This window comes from Carassius auratus, chromosome 22 (genome assembly GCF_003368295.1).
Source record: "Carassius auratus strain Wakin chromosome 22, ASM336829v1, whole genome shotgun sequence".
Lineage (NCBI taxonomy): Eukaryota > Metazoa > Chordata > Actinopteri > Cypriniformes > Cyprinidae > Carassius > Carassius auratus.
Window position 1 is genome coordinate 10,172,254 of NC_039264.1, and position 25,028 is coordinate 10,197,281.

Genomic DNA, 25,028 nt, shown 5'->3' on the forward strand with positions numbered 1-25,028 from the left:
CACACACACACACACACACACACACACACACACACACACACACACACACACACGATCCGCTTGACGCGATGCAGATGGGAGCTTTTTAGCAATAAAACAAGCGGGAGAAAGTCTCTAGCCCAACACGGATATCAAAGGCCAAAGCGCGTATGTATTTACACTTCATCATTAGATTTAATATCACGTGTTTTACGTACGAGGAGGAAAGCCTGTAATATCTGCAGCTGATATGCGACCCAGTGTACTTTGAGCAGTCTCTCTCTCTCTCTCTCTCTCTCACACACACACACACACACACACACACACACACACACACACACACACACACCTCCTGCACTGTTCTCTCAGCAGACATGAGCATTGACCACAAACGGCTGTGAAAAGTAAAGTATTGCTTGATTCACAGCGACTTTCATTTGCGCGGCGATTTTGGACAAAAGACTTTTCAGTAAGTAACAGTTGAGCGAGTCACGTGACAAAATGCTAGTTTCGAAAGAGAGAAACAATTAACGTTACACTCGTTAGAAAATTAACATTAAGAGAGTAAATTACATTTTACAGTATCTACATTTTTAATGTATCATTTGATTGAAATTATATTTTAATTTAAAATATATATTATTTTTTATTTTATTTTTATTTTTTTACTGATAAAAAATATGTTCTATCAAGTTTTATTTTGTGTAATATGACTCAGCCGTACTAGAGTAAATTGGTCATGTTGTCAAGTTCATGTTGTGTCACCTCACAAAATGCTCTCCCGTGGCCTCATGGGATTGAAAAGTGTACATTAAATGCACTATATTATGAAACTCATTCATTAATAATTAAAACATATACCAGCAGTACAAGGCCTGCTTCACTAATGTATTTAACCATTAGATTTTTTTCTGTATTTGTCCAAATTAGTCTTTCTGCATTATAGCAAACCACAGGCTTTGGTGGAATGTGGAAATAATGTAACAACAGAGTCCCTAAAAACAGGCTTAATAATCTATATGCAAAATATAATTTCTGATTATGATTGTAGAGTGACATATTGTCCAGATCTGAATTATAAGTCTCTAGAATGGACTTCATAATCTCTCCAGAAGTAGAATACTGAATCTGGACATACTAGTCTTTTCACATTCTTGGTGTAGTGCGCCTAGTGTTTTTCGCCCACTATACAGTAGGTATGCGTATCCAGATGAAGCCTGTTTACTGTATCCCACGATGCAATGCAGTGCAATGAAAATGTGCATTAATGAGGTCATGTGACTACACACTGACGATCGTAGCGTAGCATTTCACGCCGTTTGTTTCAATAGTATGCAGTGCGGAATTATTCAGTTCTCAATGACATTTCTATTCAAACAGAGACCGATGGAGAAGCCACTGTCCCCTCGAGAGTCCGGTCAGTTTGTGGCCGAGCGCAGTCGAGATGTGTTCGTGGATGAAGATGGAGTGAAGCGTGTGGTGCAGATGATCTACGAGCTCCGTGAGAGCGAGGAGTTCACAGCCAGCGGCTGGAAGAAGATGAATCCTCTCGCCCCTTCGCCAGACTCGGATGAAGCCATCAACTGGGTGTTTGTGACAGACACCATGAACTTCTCCTTCTGGCCCGAGCGAGAGGAGCAGCAGTGTGAGGTGGTGTGTCGAGGAAACACCTATCGAGGATACATGTCTCTCTGTGCTGCTGTGACCAGAGCTATGGATGAAGGTGACCGGATCTGTCTCGGTCTCTCTCAACTGTATCGCTCTCCTTTGCATTTGATGAGAAGGTTATATGGACTGTGTGCTGTGTTTATTTAGGAGTGCCCATCACAAGCCCTTCGTACTTCTCTCAGATGAGCGAGGCCGAGCTGGCCAGGGTCCTGCGCTCAGACAGCGGGACTCCCATGCCGATGCTGCGAGAGCGTCACCAGGCCCTCACCCAGGCCGGACGAGTGCTCCTGGAGCGCGGGGGATCCTTCCGGATGTTCATCGGTCACTGTGAGAACGATGCAGAGAAGATGGTGAAGTACATTGTGGAGAACATACCGTCATACAGAGACGAGGCCATGTACGAGGTGAAAAGATTCACGTATTACTTTAGTTTAGCCTTTAAAAGGCAGGGGGATTTGGATCTAAATCATCTTTTGTTATGCTGGTTGAAAGTCGCTAATAGCAATCACTAAATGGTCATCCAATCAAATTCCTGCCTGACTGTCAATGTATGTATTTGCAAACCTCTTTCACACATGATCCGTTATCATCACCGCTACTCTATTGCAGACCAAGCGAGAATGGAAGACGTTATTATTGTAATATGATGCACTTTGTACTCTAATGTTTTCTCACCGGTGAACGAGACATGAGCTAATCTGACAGCGTCTCTCACCGTGTCACTGGTTAGTCTCTGGTCATGTGATTTAGAGGAGGCGTGGCTCTGGAGAGTGATCTGCAGGGAGGGTGGGATCGTATGCTTTCAGAGCTAGCTTGCTAATGCTAGCCTCTTTGAAATCACCTACGCTACCTTTAAAGGACGGATTTAGATTAAAAACTAGCTGAGCTCTCAGATGCACTTTTGATTCCTTGTGAAGAAAAAGTGTGCTTGATTGTAATGGGGAAAAAGGACTTGAAAAATAATATTAATGAAATAAAAGACCCCTTTAGTTACTTGTATAGAGACACTTTTATCTTGGTTTCTTAACACTTAAGCATCTGAAAACATTGCATTAAATTCACAGCTGAAGTATATTATCTTTCACCTCCTGATTTTGTTGATATTGCAGGGTAAGAGGATCTCGTTTTATAAGAGAGCTCAGATCCTTGTGGCAGACTTCTGGGGCATCATGGAGGCACGAGGAGAGGGACACATCCCTAACCTGGACTTCCTGACCATGTTCGCTGACTACAGGGTGCCACAAGGCCTCGTGTACCTCGGCGCTTTACGCTACTCTGATGCCCTTATGGAGACACTGAAAAACGGTTTGTTGAGATAAAATTGATGTAAAACATTACAATTTAGAATTTTTTTTTTTATTACAGTAATACAAATTTGGAAAATGTGCTTAAATATATGCATAAAAATACCACCATTATACTTTATTTCAATTGCTGGGTGGAATATGGTCATTTCTTGACGGGTATGAATCTTAAATAGCAGACAGGCAATCTCATCAGTATTGTTGTAGTGACTGTGACCTCTTCGACAGGTGAACTGTTGAGCTCAGGTGAGAGGAGAGAGGTGGAGATCAGGGCTTGCTCCATCTGGTGTGTGGAGAGAATCCGGCAGCATCTGTGGAAGCTTGTGGAGGAGAGAGACGGGAAGAGCTGCCACATCAACTCTGCACTAATTGACTTTTACCTGTGGCCATATGCTAAAAAACACCACAGAGAAATGGCGCACATCCCGATACACCACACACGCTGCATCTACTACTGACAAGAACAGAAGTTCTGTTTTGTATCATGCTGTTTATACCATCAAATAAAGTCAGGAAAATGAGGTGAAAACGGTCATTTTGAGCAGTGTTGGGGGTAACGCAGAGATGCGCGAGTTGCGTAATCCGTAGAGATGCATGATAAATATTGCACGTGGAGCAGCATTTAAAACCCAAGATCATAGTTTGCGCATGTTTTGCATAGCTTGTCAATGAACAACGGCTCTAGTAAATGCTGCTCCACATGAAATCACGCACGCTTTACTAACGAGATGCGCATTAAATATTGTGCGATATTTATCATGCATCCCTAGTAATCAGATTACTTTTTTCAAACTAGTAAAGTAATGCATTACTTTTTACATTTACAAGAAATTGCTTCTTTGGTTTCCCTTTTTTTTTCGCATGTAGAGAGAAATCAGGAGTGAGTGCAGAGGCGCTGTGTGAACATGGTTTTAGATCAGACTGAATGTGAACCTGCATTTACTCATCTCACTTACACAAAAACAGATTCAGTATTCCTCAATAAATAAAAACTGAAATGCGGACTCAGAATATGACACAAACCGACAATATGTTACATAACACAAATATCCATTTTGTACATATTAGAACCTAATAAGTACAACAGTGTAACTTTTGAAAATGTACCGCCCCAGCAACACTGTACCTCTGTTTCTGAGATTGCTGGCAAGAGGATATTGAGGAGAGGATCCTCGGCATGTACATACAGTAGATCAGTGCAGAGCAGTGCACCATGACAATTACACAACCGAGATGTAAGAAGGCATTTCTCTTGCATGTGATAACAAGAAGGCCGACCTTTTATGCATGGACTAATTGACTGACTGAAGTCCCCTCTCTACTGAAAACGTATGCCCATGATGATTAGAGCAAACTGTTTTTATCTCCTTTCTTCACGGTTAGGTTGCACAGCCAAACCTGATGGGAATGTACGGTAGGGCCTTTCCATGCGCCTGCAAGAAAAACAGAGAGACTCACTCACACAGAACAGACAAGAGCCAATTAAAATCCAACTTCTCTCTATATAAATATAACAAAGAGGGGGTGTCTTTCTCTGTGAGGATGGAAGAAAAATATGCTGCAAAAAACATTAGAACAACACAGACTTAAAACACTGACACATATCATGGGAGAAACAAAGGCAGCACTTATAATGGTTTTCTGTAGGATCAGTTTTTAAAATATCTTTTAAAACCAGTGTTATTAAAAGTGTGAAGAGCACTTTCCAAAGTACAGACGATACAACAGAGCTTGTGCATATTTTTAAAACGCTTTGGACCATTAACAGACCCTTATAGGCCCTATAATGAGTTTCTCATTCTAAGAGTAATTAATATATATAACAGAATTATTTTCTCATCATTGATTAGGACAGACAAATCACAGTAGTTGTGATTACTGGATAAAAATGATAATAATTTGATAGCGCTATATACATTTCTGCGCCACGTACTTTGTATATGTATTTACATTTATAAAATTAAATAATTATTAGTGGACATAGTAGAAATAATTATTAGACACACACTGATGTCTTCTTGAGCCGCAGAGCGCCTCCTGGAGTGAGAACTGCTCCATAAACCCGGACTCCTTTATTATCGGACCGCGTTTCCCCACAAAGAGAGCTTCGAAGCTTTGTGTCCGTTCAGGCCGCCATACTCTCGTCTGTGTGTGCTCGCAGTTTCTACTTGCACGTAACGTTAGCTGAGGATACCGACAATCTTAAACAGGTGAAAGTTTGTTTGGTTCAGTTCGTGCTCGGGTTTAAAAAGTTTCGCGAGACGAACTGATGAACATGAAACACGTTCAGGACAAAAGGCAGCGACAGCACGCGTTTATTAGTTTGTGTTCAGCACTGGCGAGCTAAAAAAAAGTCGAAGCTAGCTACATTCGGGGTATCAAATACAACCGAAGTAACGTTATATATATGAGTGCTTTAGAAAAGCCTAAATATGGAAGCTGCTGTTCAGCAAACGCTGCGTCCTCCAATACAGCAACACTCGGTCATTTAATACACAATACAAGTAACTCGACAGCAAACAGATTTGTGATTTGCAATGCAAATTAAATCTGGTTTTATTTGTGTCAGTCAGTTAATTATGCATGTTCACATGTGTTCCTCTGTGTCTGTTAAGCACTGATTTGTGACCGCTGTCGCCGTGAATCAGTGTTTGCGCCAGCGCTGAATCAGACGTGATGTGTTGATCGTGTGCTCGGCAGGTTCAGGATGGCATCGGCGTTGATCTCGGTGCCCACCACGGCGTCCCGCTTCGCTCTGCTGCAGGTCGACTCGGACTCGGAGTCTGATTCGGATGCGGGGAAGCCCAAGGCGGGTCGTGGAGCAGGGAAGCCCCGCTCGGGGAAATCTCCCAGCGGGAAGACCAACCAGAATAACGACAAAAAGAAAGAGAAGAGAAGAAGAAAGAAGGAACAGCAGCAGAGTGAAGCCAATGAGGTGACTCTATCTATCTATCTATCTATCTATCTATCTATCTATCAGGGGTGGAACGGTACACAGATGTCACGGTTCGATATGTACCTCGGTTCAGGGGTAACGATTCAACACGATTTCGCTACAACAGAAACAAATCTACAATGCTCTGTTTCTTTTCATTTATTTTGAACAGACAGTACAAGTTGTACAATTATATTAGTACAATTGTTTCCACCTAGATGTGAAAATACTAACTATTATTACATTATTTAATATGTATAATCTGCAGTACATATATACAAGGAATAAATTCTTAAAATATATTTGATTTAGTTTACAGATAAACTAGGGGGAAAAAGTGGGGCATTTAACATAGCCTAGATATCCTAAGTTTCAGTTCATTTTGTTACAGGTTTAATTTGTTCACAGAAAGGAAACTCAAATGGGAGAAAGCCACCTCCTATTTGTTTTCTTTAATTTACAAAAGCACAAAGTTTTGTTTTCATTGTGTGTCCTTTTATACAGTGATGCATTATTAAAAAGACTAAGTGTTTCAAGTTGATTCTGCTGGTGGTATGAGGAAACAGTTGAGGTGATCGCGCCTACACACACACACACACACACAACACAACACATCAGTTTCAGTATTGCTAACTTGACAGCACAGTTGGTACTAGGAGTGGGCGACATATAGTTTAGACGATAATAACAAAATTGTAGTCTGGACGATATGCAAAATTGGGATATCGAATATTTCATAATTTGTAACAATCCGACCTCCCAAACATGAAAAAAGCTGAAGGAAGTTAAAGAGAAAACAAACAACGCACACTATAACCTTCTGAACAATTATATGTAGCGATTTTAGTAATGTAGTAGGGGTTTGTTTGACTGTATTTAAAAACTTTTTTGTACAAAATCACGATCGTTCCTCAATGAGTAAGCTGCTACTAATTTGCAGTACAACCACGGAGTGCTTACCTGTGTGTTATGATGTTTCTTAGTTGAAGCAATAATCCAAAAAACTTAGAGTAAAGCCGATGTACGATTAATAAAATAGCTGCTAGAAAAGGCAAATATGCATTGTTTGCTGAAAACCGAAGTCTGAAGTTAAAACGTTTTTCTTAAATGTCTGTGGCGTCCTCAAGTGGCGAGCTTTGTGATTGCATCATTAGAAAATTGATGAGTCCAAAAGATTGAATACGTTTTTCCCAAGAGATTCACCTGAATAGCCTCCGAACACGAACAGGGCTTCTTTTAACTTCTTGAAAAAACTTTTTTTTAGTACAAACTAAAACATTTTTATTAATACGGTGAACTGCCCATAATGACTCAGTGCCCCTGACATCTTACGTCATTACAGTGTGCCGTGCGGGTCAGCTTCTTTAGTCTGGAGATGCAACAAAAGTCGCCCATCTGTATTTGTCGCATGCACATCGAGTATAGCAGAGTGCCACAACCAACCTCTTCCATCATCTCCGTACAATGCACACAACACAGTTTGAAGAGTACGAGAGGCTTCATGCTGAACAAAACAGCACTGCTGCTACAAACACGGTAAAATAAAAATAAAGAACAGACACAACAGTCCTTGGCAGAAACATTCACAAAGAAAACACCATGTGACAAAAAAAGCGGAAAACGATTATAAACTCTGTAACAAGTTTTATTGCAAGGTCCATGTTGCCAATTCAATCAGGCGAGAAGAATGGGTTTCAAGAATTGTTACAGACTTTAGATCCCAGATATGATCTGCCTCAAGGAGAAGCGAGGTACATTCAAAAGGGGATTTGCTCTATTTTGATCGCTGCCATATATAAATCAGTGTTTATATCTGAACTATAAACTTTATCCCAGTATTTCTTTGATAATTTAAATGACTGTAAGACAGAAATAATACTGTGTAGTTGAAAAGACCGTTTGTGAAGATGTTTCTTAACCAAACATGGTAAGATCTCTCTGTGTCAGCGGCAATGTGAGCACGGATCTGTATGATCCGGTCAGACTTTGTCAAAGGTTTAACAGACTCGGGGAATCGTTGTCATTTAGAAATGAGATCTAGAGGGTGTCTGAATCGAGATCACAATCTTTTTACGATTAATCGTGCAGCTCTAATATCTACTACCTTATTTAGTGTGTTTAAAAAGATACTTAAATGAGATTAATGCAATCAATGCAAGATCACTTATATTGATTAAATGTAGATAAATTTGTGCGCGCGTTACCCTTATAGTTTACATCATGTAAATTAAAGATTTAAAACACCATTACTCTCATGAGAGGTGAAAAAAAAGCATTTGCATAGTTTTTTAAGGAACATAGTCATTCCTAACATATATGCAAGCATCATTTTCATCAGAAGCACTCACATTATTCTTACTTTCACACAAGACATTATACATTAACATCTGATGAGCTACTAAAGATTTCATGATTGAATTTACAGCTCTTCTAATCATTCCCACTACACAAGGCAACATACACAGCACAAATAAAATCATGGCCAGTGCTGAGATGGCAATTAACCCATTGTATTCTTCTTTCTGCCATAAACCCTTAAACCAATTCCATTCCCAATCATCATTGGCATTCACTTCTCTAGCTGTTAACCTGTGAATTGAATTTGCCCTCTGTCCACTTTGCTTCTGGCACAGATCATACATGATTGACAATACCTGTCTGCAAAGGAAGTGAATCCCTTTGTAAACCAATATAATTTAGCTTATCAAACATTTCCCCTTTACTCATGATCTAGGCCATGTAGAAGTATCGCATAGTGTTTGAAATAGTGTTTTGGCAGATATGTCTTCGGCACTCAGCCAAAGATAGTTTGCACTCGGCCTTCACCCATTGTTTCTTCTCCTCTGCTGTGGCAAAAGCTTGCATAGCTGTAAGATAATCAGAGGGGAGTGTGAATTAGTCATTGTTAACTGTTACACAGGTAAAGAAAGTTCTGTTCTCATCGCTGCGTCCTTTGCTGTGGTATCAGCCTACTTGTTACCTAAAAACAAATAAATCATAACTTTTGGAATGTGTTACGCGTTTGCTTCTAACAATGCTGCTATTTTACCATCAGACTTTCCTGTGCTTCCACAATACCCCCAAATCACGACAAACCCCAAAAGAATAACAAGAATTTGTATAAATGGTAACTGTTTGTCCTTCAGCAATTTTGCAAGCCTCCGTCAATGCTACCAATTCAGCCGCTTGCGCAGAAACCCATTCTCTCATCAACCGTTCGTACAGAATTTCTCTCTGGGTCTGGGAGTACCGATGTTGGTGATGTTTGTAGCAATAATATGAAATGGTTTCTCTGCTTCTGGAATCCAGGTCAGTTTGTCACCTCCATTTTTACAAACTGCAGTTTTGACAAACTGGCTTATGACCCTCAGCAGCCAGAAGTTGTAAAAGTTTGACAGTATCTTGCTTGCATTTTTCTTTATCTTTTTAACGGGGAAAATAGGTGTACTCGCAGGATAATTTTCACGGAGCACAATTACCCCAGCTGCTCTTAATGATAAAAAAACAAACAAAAAAAAACTGGTGTTTACAGGGTCTGTAATCAGACTTTGGAGTGACTTGAACTGGTTAAAGCCGAAAGTGTTTCAGGGAATTCTTTGAGCACTGGGTGAGTCTCTACTTCCTCTCCTGAGATAAAGGTTTTTGTCATTGTGTCATCGATCACACAGACTGTACATACAGCTTTAACAGCAGCCCGTGCAAACACATTCGGTATGCAGACCGTGTTGGATTGTATTCAACCTTTCCCTATGCTGTCTCCATCCAATTCACATAAAAAAAATACATATTTTTACAAATAAACCTTCCCTATTGTCATTGTTCTTTTTGGACAATGAAACGTGGAAGAGAATCGAACAACATCTAACAACATTTGCTGTTCATTTCTCAACTCAACAGAAACGGCGGATCTATTTTATGTCTCGATTAACCATTTCAGGTCTGTTATTTCTGTACACGAAACCATTTTTGTTCTAAAATGTAATCTTTTCCAAACGATATATGTGGTGAGCAATGTAAATCAGAGAATGGCATAATTCAGAATTGGGTCTTTTGCAGCCTTGACAAGCTTTTCACATAATTCATAATCTTTCCATTTACACTGATAAATATACAACTGTGATTGTTGGATTGTGGCTAAAGTATGAATTTGGCACTGGCCCCTTCCCAGTTTCACATTAAATCTTTCTTACAAATTTTGTAGGCAGTTTTCTGACAGTAAACACTGCTTAAAGTTCATGCCATTCTAATCTTTTGGAATTGGATCGATTTCATCCATTCAAATTACTGAGTTACCAGCCCTTTCAACTCCATTAACCTATAATCTAATCTGTGGCATTTGTTTATAAGCTAATTTATTTGGATGACTATATGTGCCTATGTTCTTGTTGAGAGATGATTTATCAATTTCCAAATATGCTTGCTTATATTTCTAAGAGTGGAAATATAAGCAAGCATCTTTGTTGCAGTGAGCAGAAACATGAGCAAGCAAACTTTCTTCATTGCAGTGAGCTTTAGATAAAATGTGTGTGTTTCAGACTTATCTGTTTGTGCTGCTTGGCCTTGGTGGACTTTGCTTCCGACTCCCTCCTTCTTCTCCAGCTTCTGCTGTGAAAGTCTCTGTTGTCAGTCTGCCTCTGCTTTCTCTGGTCCAGCCACCGTTTGGTTGATCAAATGTGCACAGTGAAATTTTTCAATGTCCCCTCTCCACCAGTAAAAGCAAACATTTGGATCAGTCTGAGACAGTCTTTGTCCTCTGCTCTTCTGCGTGATTTTGGTGGTGTTCACTCTGACTGGAAAGTCATTCTTGATCTGTTGACACAGTGTTTCAACTGCTTGATGATATGCTTTGTTTTGCCTGTTTAAAGTCTTTCTCGTTCCATGGTTGAGAGACCATCACAGTTCTATTCAGCCCAGTCACTTAAATCATGGGGGAAAGCTCTGACGTGCTCTACTTTTTCCTCCAGTTTCTTCTCGTTTAGGCTGTCCGGCTGCAGTGTTACTCTCTCATGAGCTTTAGATCTGGTGCTGACTCTGGCCATGCAGTATTTCATCATTCCGATGACATTGCTGGTGGCAGAGCAGATGGTTTGGATGATGATTCTGCTGTTGAAGTTGTGCTTGTCTTTCGTCGGGCGGCGAGGACTGCGGTGTAGATGCAGTTGCCCTGTAGGATGGAGGCAGCTGTGGTGGTTGAATCTGGTGCTGCTGTGGCATTTGTCGATAAGGGTAAAGCCAGGAGTCCAGCTCAAAGTTCACTTTGGCACACCGCAGTCTCTAAGGGAATAAAGAGAAGAATTCTGGACCATATAATCTGTTCTTTTGTCAGCATTTTCTACAGAACTATCATTTTTCAGTTCTTTCCAAAATGGTTCTCCGTGTTCTGCTGCTTCATGCCTGTGCTTTTAAAAAGTTTCTAAAACTTGTCTTTGTGCTTGTTTTTCGCTTTTTATATTCTCTTAATTTTTCACATTTTTCCAAGCTCTCTTTTATATTGTTAAGGGTTGTTATGCTAAAGGTACCTTTTCTTTTTTGGAAAACCAAAAATCTCAACCCAGGGTATGACTTCCAAAATTATTTCCCATATTTATTTTTCATGTCTTTGTAAATTGGACTGTCCAAACCATCAAGATGGATCTTAGATTTGACATTTCCAGACCCCATCCTGCAAGCAATCCTCGACTTTACCTGGAGCGCGTCCTCTTTACCTCACACTTGGTCGTCACCACCGTGCGGCTTCGCACTTACTCGCACAAAGTCTTATCACCCCTGTCCTGCTTACCTGCAGGTCTGTTTCCTGTACCCGCGAAAAATCAGCCTCGCGTACCTGCAAAACTATCCTGTTTCACATACCGGTGAAAAAACTGTTTCACGTACAGGCAAAACGTACGCGTACCTGTGAAAACTCGTTGCACGTGTATCTGCGAAACCAAGCTATAGCTCCATGTACCCATGAAAAAACCGTTTACATACCGGCGACCTGTGGGGTGGCTTGGACTTGCACCATAAGGTCTAGGAATATTAAACCGCAATTTACCAAATTAGAAACCCAATTTTGGAATTTTCTGGGTCTAGGGTGATCAGCCAACTAACGTGCTCAGGTCCCAGACGATCAGCTGTGGAATCCCGTCACTCGTCCCCAAGTTTGTTGTGGAAATTCTAATTCAGTAACAATTTGTAGAGACTGAGAATGAAAAACCAAACTGAATTTTGTCTTTTTATTGCTTTAATTCACTGCAAAGAATGATTTGGTTTACACACAGCTTGAGTTTGTGTGCAAAAAGATAACACACAGACTCGGTCAACTTTTTATAATATGTAAAAAGATACATTGAAGGCTAGACTCTGACCTTTGAGCCAATCATGTTGTTCAGAGCACATCACCCCATAACACATGCACATCTCATCCACATTACATGGTAGATGTCTGGTTACTCTCAACCCTTACCCTTCATTAGTTTGTCATAATTTGTGTAACACAATACATTTGCGTCAGTCAGGAAGGCCTGATCTATAAACTGTCACGCACTCATCAGCATTTATAAATGGCAAATGGTGTAACTAACTGAATCCCACTGTTAATGCTGGCAGCAGGACAATTCAATTGTTAACCATTTAAAAAGTGACGTCATAATCATTAGCTAAAACATGGAAGTTGAAAATTAAACTGTCAAAGCATGAAATATGATCCCACAAATCAGTGAATTTGAGTTTAATGTGGGTGTACTATCAATAATCAATAACCATTTGTAATCCTTCAAAAAATATCCATTTATTTTAATGTGATTCACAGATGAAGGTCATAATCACATTGTCCACACGAAGGAGCCACAGAATATAAAATCCTTTAAGATCTTATTTTAAAGACTATGAAAATAGTTCAATGCAATACAAATTGCATAAATTATATTTTCATAAAGTTTATTAACTTAGACAAAAACCTTTTAAGTCATGTTACTTGGCGGCCATCTTTGAAATGCCTCTCTGGCTTGCAAGTGCAACTCCTTTCTATTTGAATGGGGAAACATCAGATTCTCCAAAACTGCTCCCTAAGCTTACAATTAAATTTCAGATATGAAATCACCAAAGAAATCTGACAACAGCTGTATCATAAATGTTACTTTTGCTAAAATAGTGTTATAAAGTTCTTATTTTTCAGGCCAAGATCAGGCAGTGCACATGTGTAGTCCTAAGTGCACGTCTCTATAGCAACAGTCTATAGACAGACAGTCAGACTGTTTCTATATTAGCGATTGTCTCGCAGAAGACATACCGGTTACTTTGGTAGTGGGCGGAGCTAATGCGCAAATGGCAATTTCATTGGCTGGCACTGAATAGTACCGTCCCTGTTTTGATTTCAGCAAATCAGTTTGACCGAACGCAGACAACGTGATTAATATTCATGAACCCAGAAGCTCATCAATTCATAGTGCATTGTATATACATGAGTATGATAGTAGAATTAGTAGTAGTATTATCTTTTAATAATAATTAATATGATCTATTACAATTTTTTTTTTTTTTTTTACAGAAACCCTCAATGACCAAAAATATCTTAAGCATCACCACCAGTCTTAAGTTCAGTTAAAATGACAAATATGCATTCATTAGGCCTAAAAGTTAATTTTTACATAAAGGCATTGTGCTAGAAATATTTATATTATTCAGTAAAATGTGTGATACTGCTACTACTGTTGAAAAAATGTATAAAACTTAATTTTTTAAAGAAATAAATCAAAATAGTTCTTCCATGTTTTAATTTTAATAGCAAATCCCCTTTATTTACCAAAAACAAAATGTTTAAATTTCATAAATTAAAGACATATTAAATTTGGGTGAAACTGTTTTACTGTTTTTCAGAATTATATAACTTGTAGAAAAACTTTAAACACAATTGTAAAGAAGTATAAAGAATGGCATTGGTTTTATTTTTATTTTTTATTAGCATATTTTTGTGTTTTGCTTTGGTACTGAAATTGGTACCGAGAACCGTGGATTTTCACTGTTATCAGTACCGAATACTGAAATTTTGGTACCGTGACAACACTACTCCATCACCTGCGTAAGACCAGGCCTGTGTTGAGGATTGCTTGGCTGTGAAAATTCTGCATTCAATTGTGTTATACTGCAGAAATCAGAGTCTATGTGCAAATAAAATATTTTAGTCTTAAAAATTATCACTGAGGCACACTTGATTCAGAAGGTGGCTTAGAAATATACATGCACTGCTGGACTTTTTCGACATCAGCTGCAACGCTGCTGGTGTTGTGACCTCTGTACTGTACATTTCGCGTCCAGTCTCAAATCTAATGACCGTAAAATAAGCGAGAACTGATTCTGAAGTCTGATGATGATCCGTACAAGTTAACTAGAACATTCTGCAGATTTACTGTCAGACCAATTATGAATGTCATTAGGACTCCGTTAGTGTTTTCAGTCAGTGTTTTAAATTAGCTTAGAATGCGGTGTCTAAAGAATTTAAGACCAGCTGCCGTCAGGCATCCTCACAAAGATTATTTTTATAATATTTGCGACTGACACCAGGGACTTGACTGCACCTGTTTCCAAATATGTAGATCTATTAATTTAAATGGAAAAAAAAAAGACCTTTCATAATATGAATGTTTATGCACTTCAATTATATCTAATGTGACCGAACTTAAAAGCTAAACTTAGGCTATAAACGAACTATAGCCCCACGATTGCTCGCCTTCGGCGTCACCACAGTCACGCTTCCAACAACTTTTTAAAACTTATTTTCAACATTTTCAGTGAAAAGGATTTACTCTTTTTATCTACGCCACATGAAACTTTTCATATAAACTGGAATAAATCCAAAAATAGAGCTAAACTGAAGAGACATTAATAATAAAAAGTATAGTGAATAAATGAAATATTTATTATTAAAGGACATAAGCACACATTTCTGCACATTTCGAAATAAGGTGCATTAAATGTCATTAAATCCTTGATTAATATGAATATTTTAATTAAAAATGCTTCTCCACAAACTATTAAATAAAATTCTAGTGCATTTAATCTATTAAATAAACAGAGCGAGCAAGTTTGTGGATATGGTAAGATTAAAATAATTTTTAGTGAACAAAATACTAAGCCATTATATGTGGTGTTTACGTTTGCATGGAATAATCGTAATAGTTTATGAACCCAGAGACTCCGCATCAGTAGGATTTCAGGGCAAATCTAAAAAACATTGCTGGCCAACATTATAAACTATTGAGTTATTCTACAATTAATTGTATTGCAAATTATACTACAACTGGAAAATACTGTAAAATGATGAATTGTTGGGTGTGATGACATTTAATGTCTCTGCCAGCACCTGTAGTCCCATTTAGCAACTTGTTAGCAACCATCTTTTTTAAGAAACATAACAGTTTGACTGGTGTGTTATGTCATAGAATAAAACGTGAAAGTATTAAAATCCCATTTAAAAAAAAGACTCTGGGTCGATGGAAACGGAAGTGCTAAAATAACTTCCTAACAACATGGGAAGAAAAGGGGTAATTAAAAGCAAGTAAAACAGACATCATAGAAAAGGAGAGCCATATTATGTCAATGTGCTGAGCCGAAGGCTAACTCTAATAAATACAATTAAATTATTTATTATTATTTTTTTTAAGAGCTTAATTTAGGTAATAGTTTAAGGAAAAGCTATTCCAATGCTTGGGGGCCACCACTAGCAATGCCCGGTCACCACTTTATAATCTTGTCCTAGGGACATCTAAAATCCTCTGACTTGATGACCTTAGATTCCTTTTGAGGTTTGTGTATGACTAAAAGATTAATTAAATATTGCCAGATTGTTTAAGACTTTATGCTAAGTAGTTCAAGTTGTAAGCGAGTTAACAGCGATTTGGCTCACACCTGCATATAGAGAATTACAGTAGTCCAGTCTTGCGAAAATAAAGGCATGAATAAGCTTTTCAAAATTGCTTCTTGACAGAAACGGTTTTACTTTGGCTAATAATCTCAAATGAAAGAAACCAGATTTAACCCCTGAATTTGTTTATCAAATTTCAGAGAGACATCAAACTGAACCCCAAGATTTTTAACTACCGATTTATGGAATGGGGCCGATTTCCCAAAATCATTGAGACTCAGAGTTTCCAAACTAAATGACCTCTTTCATTTAAAAAAAAAAAAAAAAACTTGCTGACATCCATAGTTTAACTTCATGCAAACAATTTAGTAGAGATGTGATTTTCATCTTGTCCTGTTTTCGTAAAGGTAGATACATCTGAGTATCATTAGCAAAATAATGAAAAGAAACTCCTTGCCTTTGAAAAATAGAACCCAAAGGCAGCTTATACAGTAAGAACAAGATTGGACCAAGAATTGAACCTTGGGGAACACCACAATTCAATGGAGCAGATTTAGAATAAGATTGACTGATACTAACTGAAAAGTTCCTATTAGAAAGACATGATCAGGGGTCTCATTTATAAATGTTGTGTATGCACAAAATGGGCATAGAAACATGCTTAGGCAATTTTCCATGCACACTGCGATTTATAAAAAAAAAAACTTGGCATAAATATGTACCATACGGACATTCTAGACCATGCATACAAACTCTTTGTTTTTTTTTCTGGAGTGAGAAAAGTAATGAAGTAAACAACAATTTTAAACTGTTCATGTCGATATATACACTTTTACGTTAAATACTCCTCGCATTAATGGAGATAAGCACTGAATTAACTTTTTTTATTACATAATTTTATGAACAATAGGCTACAATTTTTAAACTAAACTACAGATCACATGTTATGATAAAAATTTTAGCTAGAACAATAAATGATCAATGATGCGCACTATGATATTATAGCAGACACTGCAGGATTCAGAGGTCGAACGGTCCATTATCCGGTATAGGACCAATGATAATGGCTCACTGTACAACCGCAGCTGGACGGAGGTGTTGATGTCGTGTGAAGACATCCCAACAGCATAATGGAACTATATTTTAAGGATATATAGTAACTAGGAGAAAACCGTAAGATTTGCACGTTTCCTTAAAATACTTTGTGTCTTGCTGAATCAGACAATTGTATTTGCACTGCATTAAATATGGGCCTATCGGTTTCCACTAAAAATAGCTAAAAGATGTTCATCAGCAAAACTGAAAACATTTACTTGTATTTAAATTGTAAAAAATTGTTTGAAATACTATCTGGCCAGTGTAAAAGAATGAGATCCACTCTATTCTAAAATATATTGGAGAACAACTTTAAACCATTTTGGTTTAAGGTGGAAATGCACATACGCACAGCCTTCCCTTGACTGGGATTTATAAAGCGATTTTTGCACAGGTTCTAGCGTATGCATGGTTTTATAGATCTGAAGACTTTTATGCATACAGAAAATCTAGCTTTTGTGCCTACGAACACTTATACAGTTTAATAAATGAGACCCCTGAACCATCCAAGAGCTATGCATTGTATACCCACAGTATTTTATATACGAGTAATAAGGATTTTGTTAACATTTGCCCAAAATGAAACTTTTTTTTTAAGTTAAAAACAAACAAGCAAGCCCAGCCTAGATAAAGTAGCCTACAAGTAACTTGATGCATTACTTTCCATTTAAGAAGAAACCAATATCTAATGCAATTAGTTAACTATTTAGATCTATCTATCTATCTATCTGTCTGTCTGTCTGTATGTAATTCTATCTGTCCTTTTTATATATCTATCATTCTTTGGTAGTGATTCTGTCATCTACTTGTTGTTTTGTATTTTGTTCTCTAACTGTGTACATGTTTGTTTCTGGATCTAGCACTGATGATGATTTAGAGCTGATTTTTATAGGATCCCTGAGGGCACAGAGGGTAGCGTGTTGTAGTAGTTCTGTTTTGGGTAAAGCCATCAGCTAAATGCTTGCTAACAGAGTGTTTGTCATTACAAACTGCAGCTCAGAAGTCTTGCTTTTAAGAAGATCCCTCAGAAGTCAGCAGCACCTCCTTCCACACTCACGCTGCAGGATTTAGCCAATGATCTGATGACCCCGGCAGCGGTCCAGCGCGGCTCCAAGCCCCAGGAGAACTGGCAGGAGTGGAAACAGAGAGATGAGCAGGTAAACCTCAGAATCTGACCTTCACATGGCCCATTTCTCTCCTGCTACATGCAAACATCTTCATGTTTGTGTTCATCCCAGCTGACCAGTGACTTGTATGAGGCGGATCTGGAGAAGGCCTTGATGCTCAGTAAATTGGAGCTGGAGCAACAGAAAAAGGTACCATATCTGGAGAGTTGAATGACTCTAAAATGTCATGTTGTGTCAAGTTAAAAGTAAAATCACATTTTCAGAGGTTTTTAAATGTTATAAAAAAAAAAAAGAGATTTATTCATTCACACATAAAAATTTAAATATAGTTATTGTGAACTTTGAAGGACTGAAACGATTCCTCGAGTAACTCGATTACAAAAAATGATTGAGGCAAATTCCTCTGCCTCGAAGCCTCTTTTAATTTATTTTAAATCCCATGTCAGGTTCTTTTGCAATTATTTTTTTAATGTGACACAACATTTTATGTCACCCACAAAGTAGAAGGAGACACAAGCGCTGCGTCCGAAATCTCATACTGCAAGGAGTCAGCAGTGTTTTGATTTGAGAGCGCGGGCAAACGTAAAGAGAACGTCGTGGTGTGTCCATTGCAAGATAGAGCTGGCATACCACAACCAGGGCCCTATGATTTCCTGCGATGCAGAAAACACGGAGGGAATTGTGGAATCCAGTCACAAAAACGTAATTTAGAGTTTAATGCGGAATGGCACGGAATTTGCCAAATTTTGAATGAATTAATCAAAAATAGCTCATTGCACTTACATCAAATCACAATATGGACTAATATCTGTAAAAATTAAGCCGGAACAGTCTATTTAAATATAAATCCTCCATGTTCTGTGTGTCTCTGTTAATGAATGGAGCAGAAGCGTGACTTCCTTTATTTACACAAACTGAAGCGCGCGTGACGCTTGCGATTAATTTCATCGTCTGCTGTCTCACTAAATAAGATGTGAACACATGAACAACATCTCCAGAACTGCTCTGACAGTCACTTCATGAGCATTTGACCGTTTGATTAGAGTAAAACTAGTGTCACATCACATACTCAGAACTGTAAAGGTATGTCAACCCGTCAAAATAAAAGTCCGGTTTAGTTTAAAGACAAGTCTTTGCCAGAGATTTATTTCTATTGTTCAGCAGAATGTACATAGCCTACTACTAAAAAATAATCTAACATTATTATTTATTTATTCTTCCATGTTTTATCTTTAATGGTAAATCCCATTTGTTTACCAAAAAGTTAAGTTGTAATTTTCAATAATTAAAAAATAAATTAAATTAATGTTTGGTATTTAATGTGCATCTCAGAAAATGCTTTATTTAAAACCCCAACTGAATGGCACTTAAATGCACTTAATTCATCTGTCAACTTTGTCATTGTTCACAGTACAAGTACAGACAGAGAAACAATGGGTAATAATTAAATGTTTATTTTTGATGTATGCATTGCATTCTATGCATTTAAAAAGTAAAAAAAAATTAGTATTAGTTGTTAATTTTAAGAGACCCAGGAGTCTTTTCTCTTGCATAATTAATATTGCACTTTAAGCAAAAACACATTTTATCTGATTACTCTGTTAATCGATGGAATCTTTGGTAGAATACTCGATTACTAAAATATTCGATAGCTACAGCCCTATAAAAGAATCCTAAAAAATGTATCACGGTTTCTAAAACGATATTAAGCAGCAAAACAGCAGTGATGATAGTTCTGCTCATACGTTTACACAGCCCATGCAGAATATGCAAAATATTAATGATTTGAACAAAATAGGAGGAATCTCAAAAATGGCACGTTATTTAGTATTTTATTTTGTACTGTCCAAAACAAACAGATATTTCTTGGTTTCCCAGCATCTTCTATGTATTTTATCTCTTACCAACAATGACTGTATTCATGGACTCATCCACAACTGTTTCAAACGGTAAAAGCATTCCCTGATGCTCAAGAAAGAAACCCAGTGTATTAAGAGCTGGATGATACAAGGAAGAAATGTAAATTATAGGTATTCAATTGCTTTAATTTAGCACCAGCCTACTGTTCATATCTCCACACTGCCAAAACGTTCAATGTTCACACTTGTGGAGGTTCATTTCTTGCTTTTTAAAGTGTAGTGACAAGTGACTACTCCCTCTTGTGGTTACAGTGAGATGCTGGAATCAAGGGCTCTTTAATAAATTAATATGATGTGATGCAGTTTATAGTGCAACCATACTGTGCAATAATATCAGCCATTTAAATTCTTTCTTTAGCATTTTCCTTTTTTCTTTTCTTTATCCAACAAGGCTGTAAATCTCTTTAATGTGTAATGTTATAATCTCTCAAGGATGCTGAAAGAACAGAGACTGCATCCCCAAAAGCTAAAGCAGGAGGAAAGAAGGACCGGAAGAAGAATCAGCAGGGGAAGGAGAAACGTGTGACTGTGTCTCTGAAAGACTTCCAGCAGGAGGCTGGTGTGGGTGAGAACATCAGAGACGATCACTGTTACTGTACTGCTGCTCGGACTCTGACTGACTGTCTCTGTTACAGATCAGCTGAACAAGAAGCCTGACAGAGAGGTGAGTGAGAGATGGAGATGGACACACAAGAGCAGGCTGCTCTGAGGAACGGAGACACTCAGAGGGCCTCGAAAAAAGAAAGTTAACAAAATGATTAAATTTGATGTCCCATGTTCTAAAAACTAGTCTTGGATGATAACTTTTTACTTAAAAAAAAAAAAAAAAAAAAATTAGTTTATGCATCTTGTATTAATCGAAAAATGAGTTAAACGATTTTAATACAGAATAAACGTTCTACAGATAATGATTATTTTTTAATGAATTATTATTATTATTATTATTATTATTATTATCATCATGCCAAAGACAAAGGTTATGCATTTTTTTATAATTATTATACAAATCTTAATTAATTAAATTGTAGTATTATTTATATTAATAATTTATTTGTCTTATCTTAATTTTGAAAACGTTGTTTTTCGTAATTTAAATTACTCTGTATAAATCTTAAATGGTGTTATTGTATTATTTATATACTGATGTATTTATTCATATTTTGAATTGGCTTTTATTTAATTGTAGTTTTATAAATTTTGTGCCCTTCTCATTTTTATTAGCCTTTATTTCAATTTTATTTTTCATTTAGCCTAAATTAATATAAGTATTAGTGATTTAGCAATAGTGGCTAAGCTCAAAGGGATAGTTTTGATTTACTCTCCCTCAAGTCATCATGGGTGGATATGACTTTTTTTCTTTCAGATGAATCCAGTTGGAGTTATATTAAATTATGTGCAAATTATATTGCATTATGTGCAACATTATTTAACATGACTCTGATTGTATTCGTCCGAAAGAAGAAAGTCATAGATGCATAGGATGAGTAAATCATGGAGTAATGTAAATTTTGGGGTGAACTATCCCTTTTATCTTCCTTTAATTAACCTGCTTTCCAAGGCAACATTACTAATCATAATCATGTTTTTCATGTAATATTTCTTTTTTATTTTTTTTATTTTATCTGAGTTAATAAAAAGGCTTTTTAGGATATGCATACTTTTTTTTTATTTATTTATTTATTTATTTTTTATGAGCACTTAATGGCATCCTTCTGACTTGAATGCTTTCACTATAACTATTCCTCCTAACTTTGAAACTTTGTATTGCTATTATTACATTTGTTAAATCATATATTCCTCATTTATAAATGGCTTTGCATAAAAGCCTCTACTAACTTAATAAATGTGGATGTAATAGTTTTAGGGTCCCTTGGCATCAAAACGTTTGTGGGATTGTGATGAAGCATCTCACAGTGTGTCACATGCTGATGATTTGCAGTTTCATCTTCCTGCTTTATCTTTCGAAGCCTGTGAATCCAGCGCTGTGTGAAGAGAAGTTTTTCCACCAGCTGGAGGACGATGTGAGCCGGATCGTCCAGCGTGACAAGCGCAGAGAGCAGTTCAGCAACAGCGCCGGGCACGAGGTCAACACCTCCTCAGAGCAGGAGCAGGTCAGATTCACGCTTCTCGAGCTCGACGCTCCACCTGTTGTTTAGTTCAGAGTTCAGACCAATGCGACCATGCATTATCAAAATCTAGAAATCATAAGGATGTGGTCTGCGAAAACTGCAATAATAACGCAATTGTTGTTTTAACTTTGTGCGACTTGATATTATCCAGTATATAATATTAGAAAGGGGTTAATATTAAGAAACTTATGTTTTAGACACTGTATTTCCTATTTTTGCTCTATTTCTTCAAAATAAATCATTCCAAACACAGCCACAGCGCTGTTTTACGTCTCTGAACGACACAACGGTGTTTTGTTTCTTTAAAAAAGGTTCAAACGCAATGACTCCCTTAAGGGGCCGTTCACATTTTGCGTCTTTTGCGCGTGCAAGTTCGTTATTTCCAATGTAGGCACGCTGCATGCGCCCTCATAATGGAAGCGACGCGGTCACGACGTGCCCGTTTTTTCCAGGCGCGTCCGCACCGCATCGAGTTAAAAACATCTCAACTTTTCAAAATGATGCAAGCGCACCGCGGGTCATGTGACAAGAACTAACCAATCAGCTTCAACCTTTCCCGTAACAACATTGAAAACTCAGCAAAGATGAAGGAACAGCTGATCATAGCTGTATAAGGATTGCAATTTTGAAATAAATTTTGTAGCAGAGGCACGTCATGGGGCGCTTCTGCCCGAGTGCTTTGGAAAAAGGAAAAAGCGGTGCGCCTAGCGTTTTCCACATGTTTTTAGGCACGATATGTGAACGTCCCCTTAATCTCACATTTAAGATACCTTTTCATTTTATAAATGGTTTGACATCAGTTTTCAACGTTTTGTTTGAAAAACTAAAATCATTATTTATGTTTTAAATGTTCCATGTCTCTCAGAGCTGCATTAAACGGTGTGTAAATGCATCTAAAGGACACTTCTAACACAGCTTCTGTGTTTCCTAGATGCATTTTGTTGATACTGATTTCATTTGCTTGGTAAGAGCCCAAATGCAAGAATTTGACTCAAAAGATGGTGCACACTTTGAGGAAAAAATGGCTTAAAGGTAAAAATGGCCATAAAACTAGTTGGGAATGATTAATTTCTAATATTGCAGTGAACTTGCCTCACAGAAGATGAAGAATATCAACACATTCAGGAGTCAGCTGTTAGCACAAGAAGAGAGAAGATATCAGCACAAAAACACAATCTATAGCAAAATATTATCTAATTACAGTTATCGACACAGTCCCAGAATATTGCATATTTTTGTCCATCGCATACCTCAAATTTATATATAGAATATTTTTTGATTAGAATTGTTCAAATTAATATAATGTTTAATAACTTTTGACTGCGGTTTAAAGGCTGAAATATAAATCTTAGCATTTAATAAAGCGTTTTATATTTGTTGAAACTTATCTGAACTTAAAATTAAGCTTTTTACTCTAATCTTAGTTTACTAAGGTACTATAGACATTGCCCAGCCCAGCAGGTGTTAAACAGGTCTTAAGTTTGATCTTAAAACCCCTGCAGAAACTCTTATTCTTGTCCTCTTTCTGAACACCCCCAGGACGTGAGAACGGAGCAGTTAAAATATGAACTGGAAAAAAAAGACCAGGAACTTTTAAAGCTGAGAAAGACGATTACGCTGTGGGAGGTGAGACGTTGTGATGTGGAGAGAGTGTGCGTGTGCAGCGGACTTGGTGAATGAACAACTCGCTGTGATTTAAGAGTTTGCGTTTACTAATTGTCTTTTTTCAGGAAAGATATAAGGAAGTGAAGACCAGAAACGCTCAGCTGCTTAAAATGCTTCAACAGGGAGAGAGTGAGTGCAGAATATGACACACACTTGGCATACGGCGTTGATTCTTGGTGTTTATTCAGCTGTCTTTATATTCAGTGAAGGACAAAGCTGAAATCCTGCTGCAGGTGGAGGAGCTCCAGAACATTAAAGAAGAGCTGTCCTCGCAGGTGTGTGTCTGCACAGCCAACACTTAATCACTGTTGTGTTGCTGGGATATTTTTGGGGAACAAAATGCGTTTCCTCTTTCCAGGTGACACAATTACACACCGCTCTGGAGCAAGAGAGGTCAAAAGTGAAGGGCTTACAGTCGGAGCAACCCAAACATCAGGTACAAAACATCCAAACCTGCTGGGACTGTCACAATCACATCGAATCTGAATTTAAATCAGCATGCATCTGCACATTTTTTCTTTGCATTACAGTAATTTACATTTCAAATAGATATTTTTACATGAACGAATAAAAACTGTTTTGCAGGGGAACCGGAAGGGTAAAAAAGCATCAGACGGGGACGGATGAAGACGCATGTTAGAGGACAGACAGCTTGAATGTTTCAACTCTTTTGTCAAGCTGCTAATGTCTTTAATGTCTGTCTGAAACACCACACACACTCTTCTCCGTCACACACACACACACACACATTCTCCTGCTCATTACTGTACTTCTGTATCCCTGATCACAGTGACTCGTGACAAGTTCTGCGTCTACACTGTAGAATAAATCCACTTCTGTTCTCTCAACTATGAAACAAAGGCATACAATCCTGAGTTCTTGGTTTCAATAAAGATGCTAATCTACTTTTTCAAAGTGTGGTGGTTGTTTATGCATGAGACTGACTGTTATTTCATTCTCGTCAAGTAGGTTTTAAGCAATTAATGCATTCAGTGTTCGCTGTTTACTTCACTCTTAATCCGTAATATTTAGAGCAGGAAATACTTTATGGCAGAAACACTGATTATGGTTGAAACTGACACGTTCTGTCACTTTACATCTGATCTAATTACACTATACTTCATGTTCATATGCATGCTAGCCTAGGGGTTAAGATAAATTTTTGGTATTTTAAAAGCACATTGAAAGTACAATTTATCTGTACACATTGTCAGTGATTTAAATGTTTTAACGGAGTTTCATAAACACATGAAAATGGGTTTATATGCTTGAAGTAAAACTTCTGTTAAAGTAATAACTGTTGTTTCAACATTAAAATTATAATGACTTATTGTTAACCATAAAAACAAGAAATGACAAAGCAAGA

At 37.6% G+C, this 25,028-nt stretch overlaps 2 protein-coding genes across 3 annotated transcripts; both read left to right on the top strand.

The window, feature by feature from the left end:
- On the top strand, positions 1-3,486 carry qng1 (Q-nucleotide N-glycosylase 1). Of its 2 annotated transcripts, none has more exons than XM_026197652.1 (5): positions 1-147; positions 1,360-1,702; positions 1,795-2,051; positions 2,757-2,952; positions 3,180-3,486. In XM_026197652.1, exons 2-5 carry the CDS (start codon positions 1,366-1,368, stop codon positions 3,407-3,409), a joined length of 1,020 nt encoding a protein of 339 aa, XP_026053437.1. In that variant the 5' UTR covers positions 1-147; positions 1,360-1,365; the 3' UTR covers positions 3,410-3,486. The 2 variants fall into 2 exon arrangements, with proteins under 2 accessions (XP_026053437.1, XP_026053438.1); XM_026197653.1 differs by lacking the exon at positions 1-147 and adding an exon at positions 299-448.
- A 1,530-nt stretch (positions 3,487-5,016) lies between these two features.
- Positions 5,017-24,577, top strand: gkap1 (G kinase anchoring protein 1). Its single transcript, XM_026197651.1, has 12 exons — positions 5,017-5,161; positions 5,652-5,886; positions 17,818-17,979; positions 18,061-18,138; positions 20,301-20,433; positions 20,504-20,532; positions 21,836-21,979; positions 23,537-23,623; positions 23,728-23,791; positions 23,867-23,937; positions 24,021-24,098; positions 24,248-24,577. Exons 2-12 carry the CDS (start codon positions 5,659-5,661, stop codon positions 24,287-24,289), a joined length of 1,116 nt encoding a protein of 371 aa, XP_026053436.1. The 5' UTR covers positions 5,017-5,161; positions 5,652-5,658; the 3' UTR covers positions 24,290-24,577.
- The last annotated feature ends 451 nt before the right edge of the window (positions 24,578-25,028 follow it).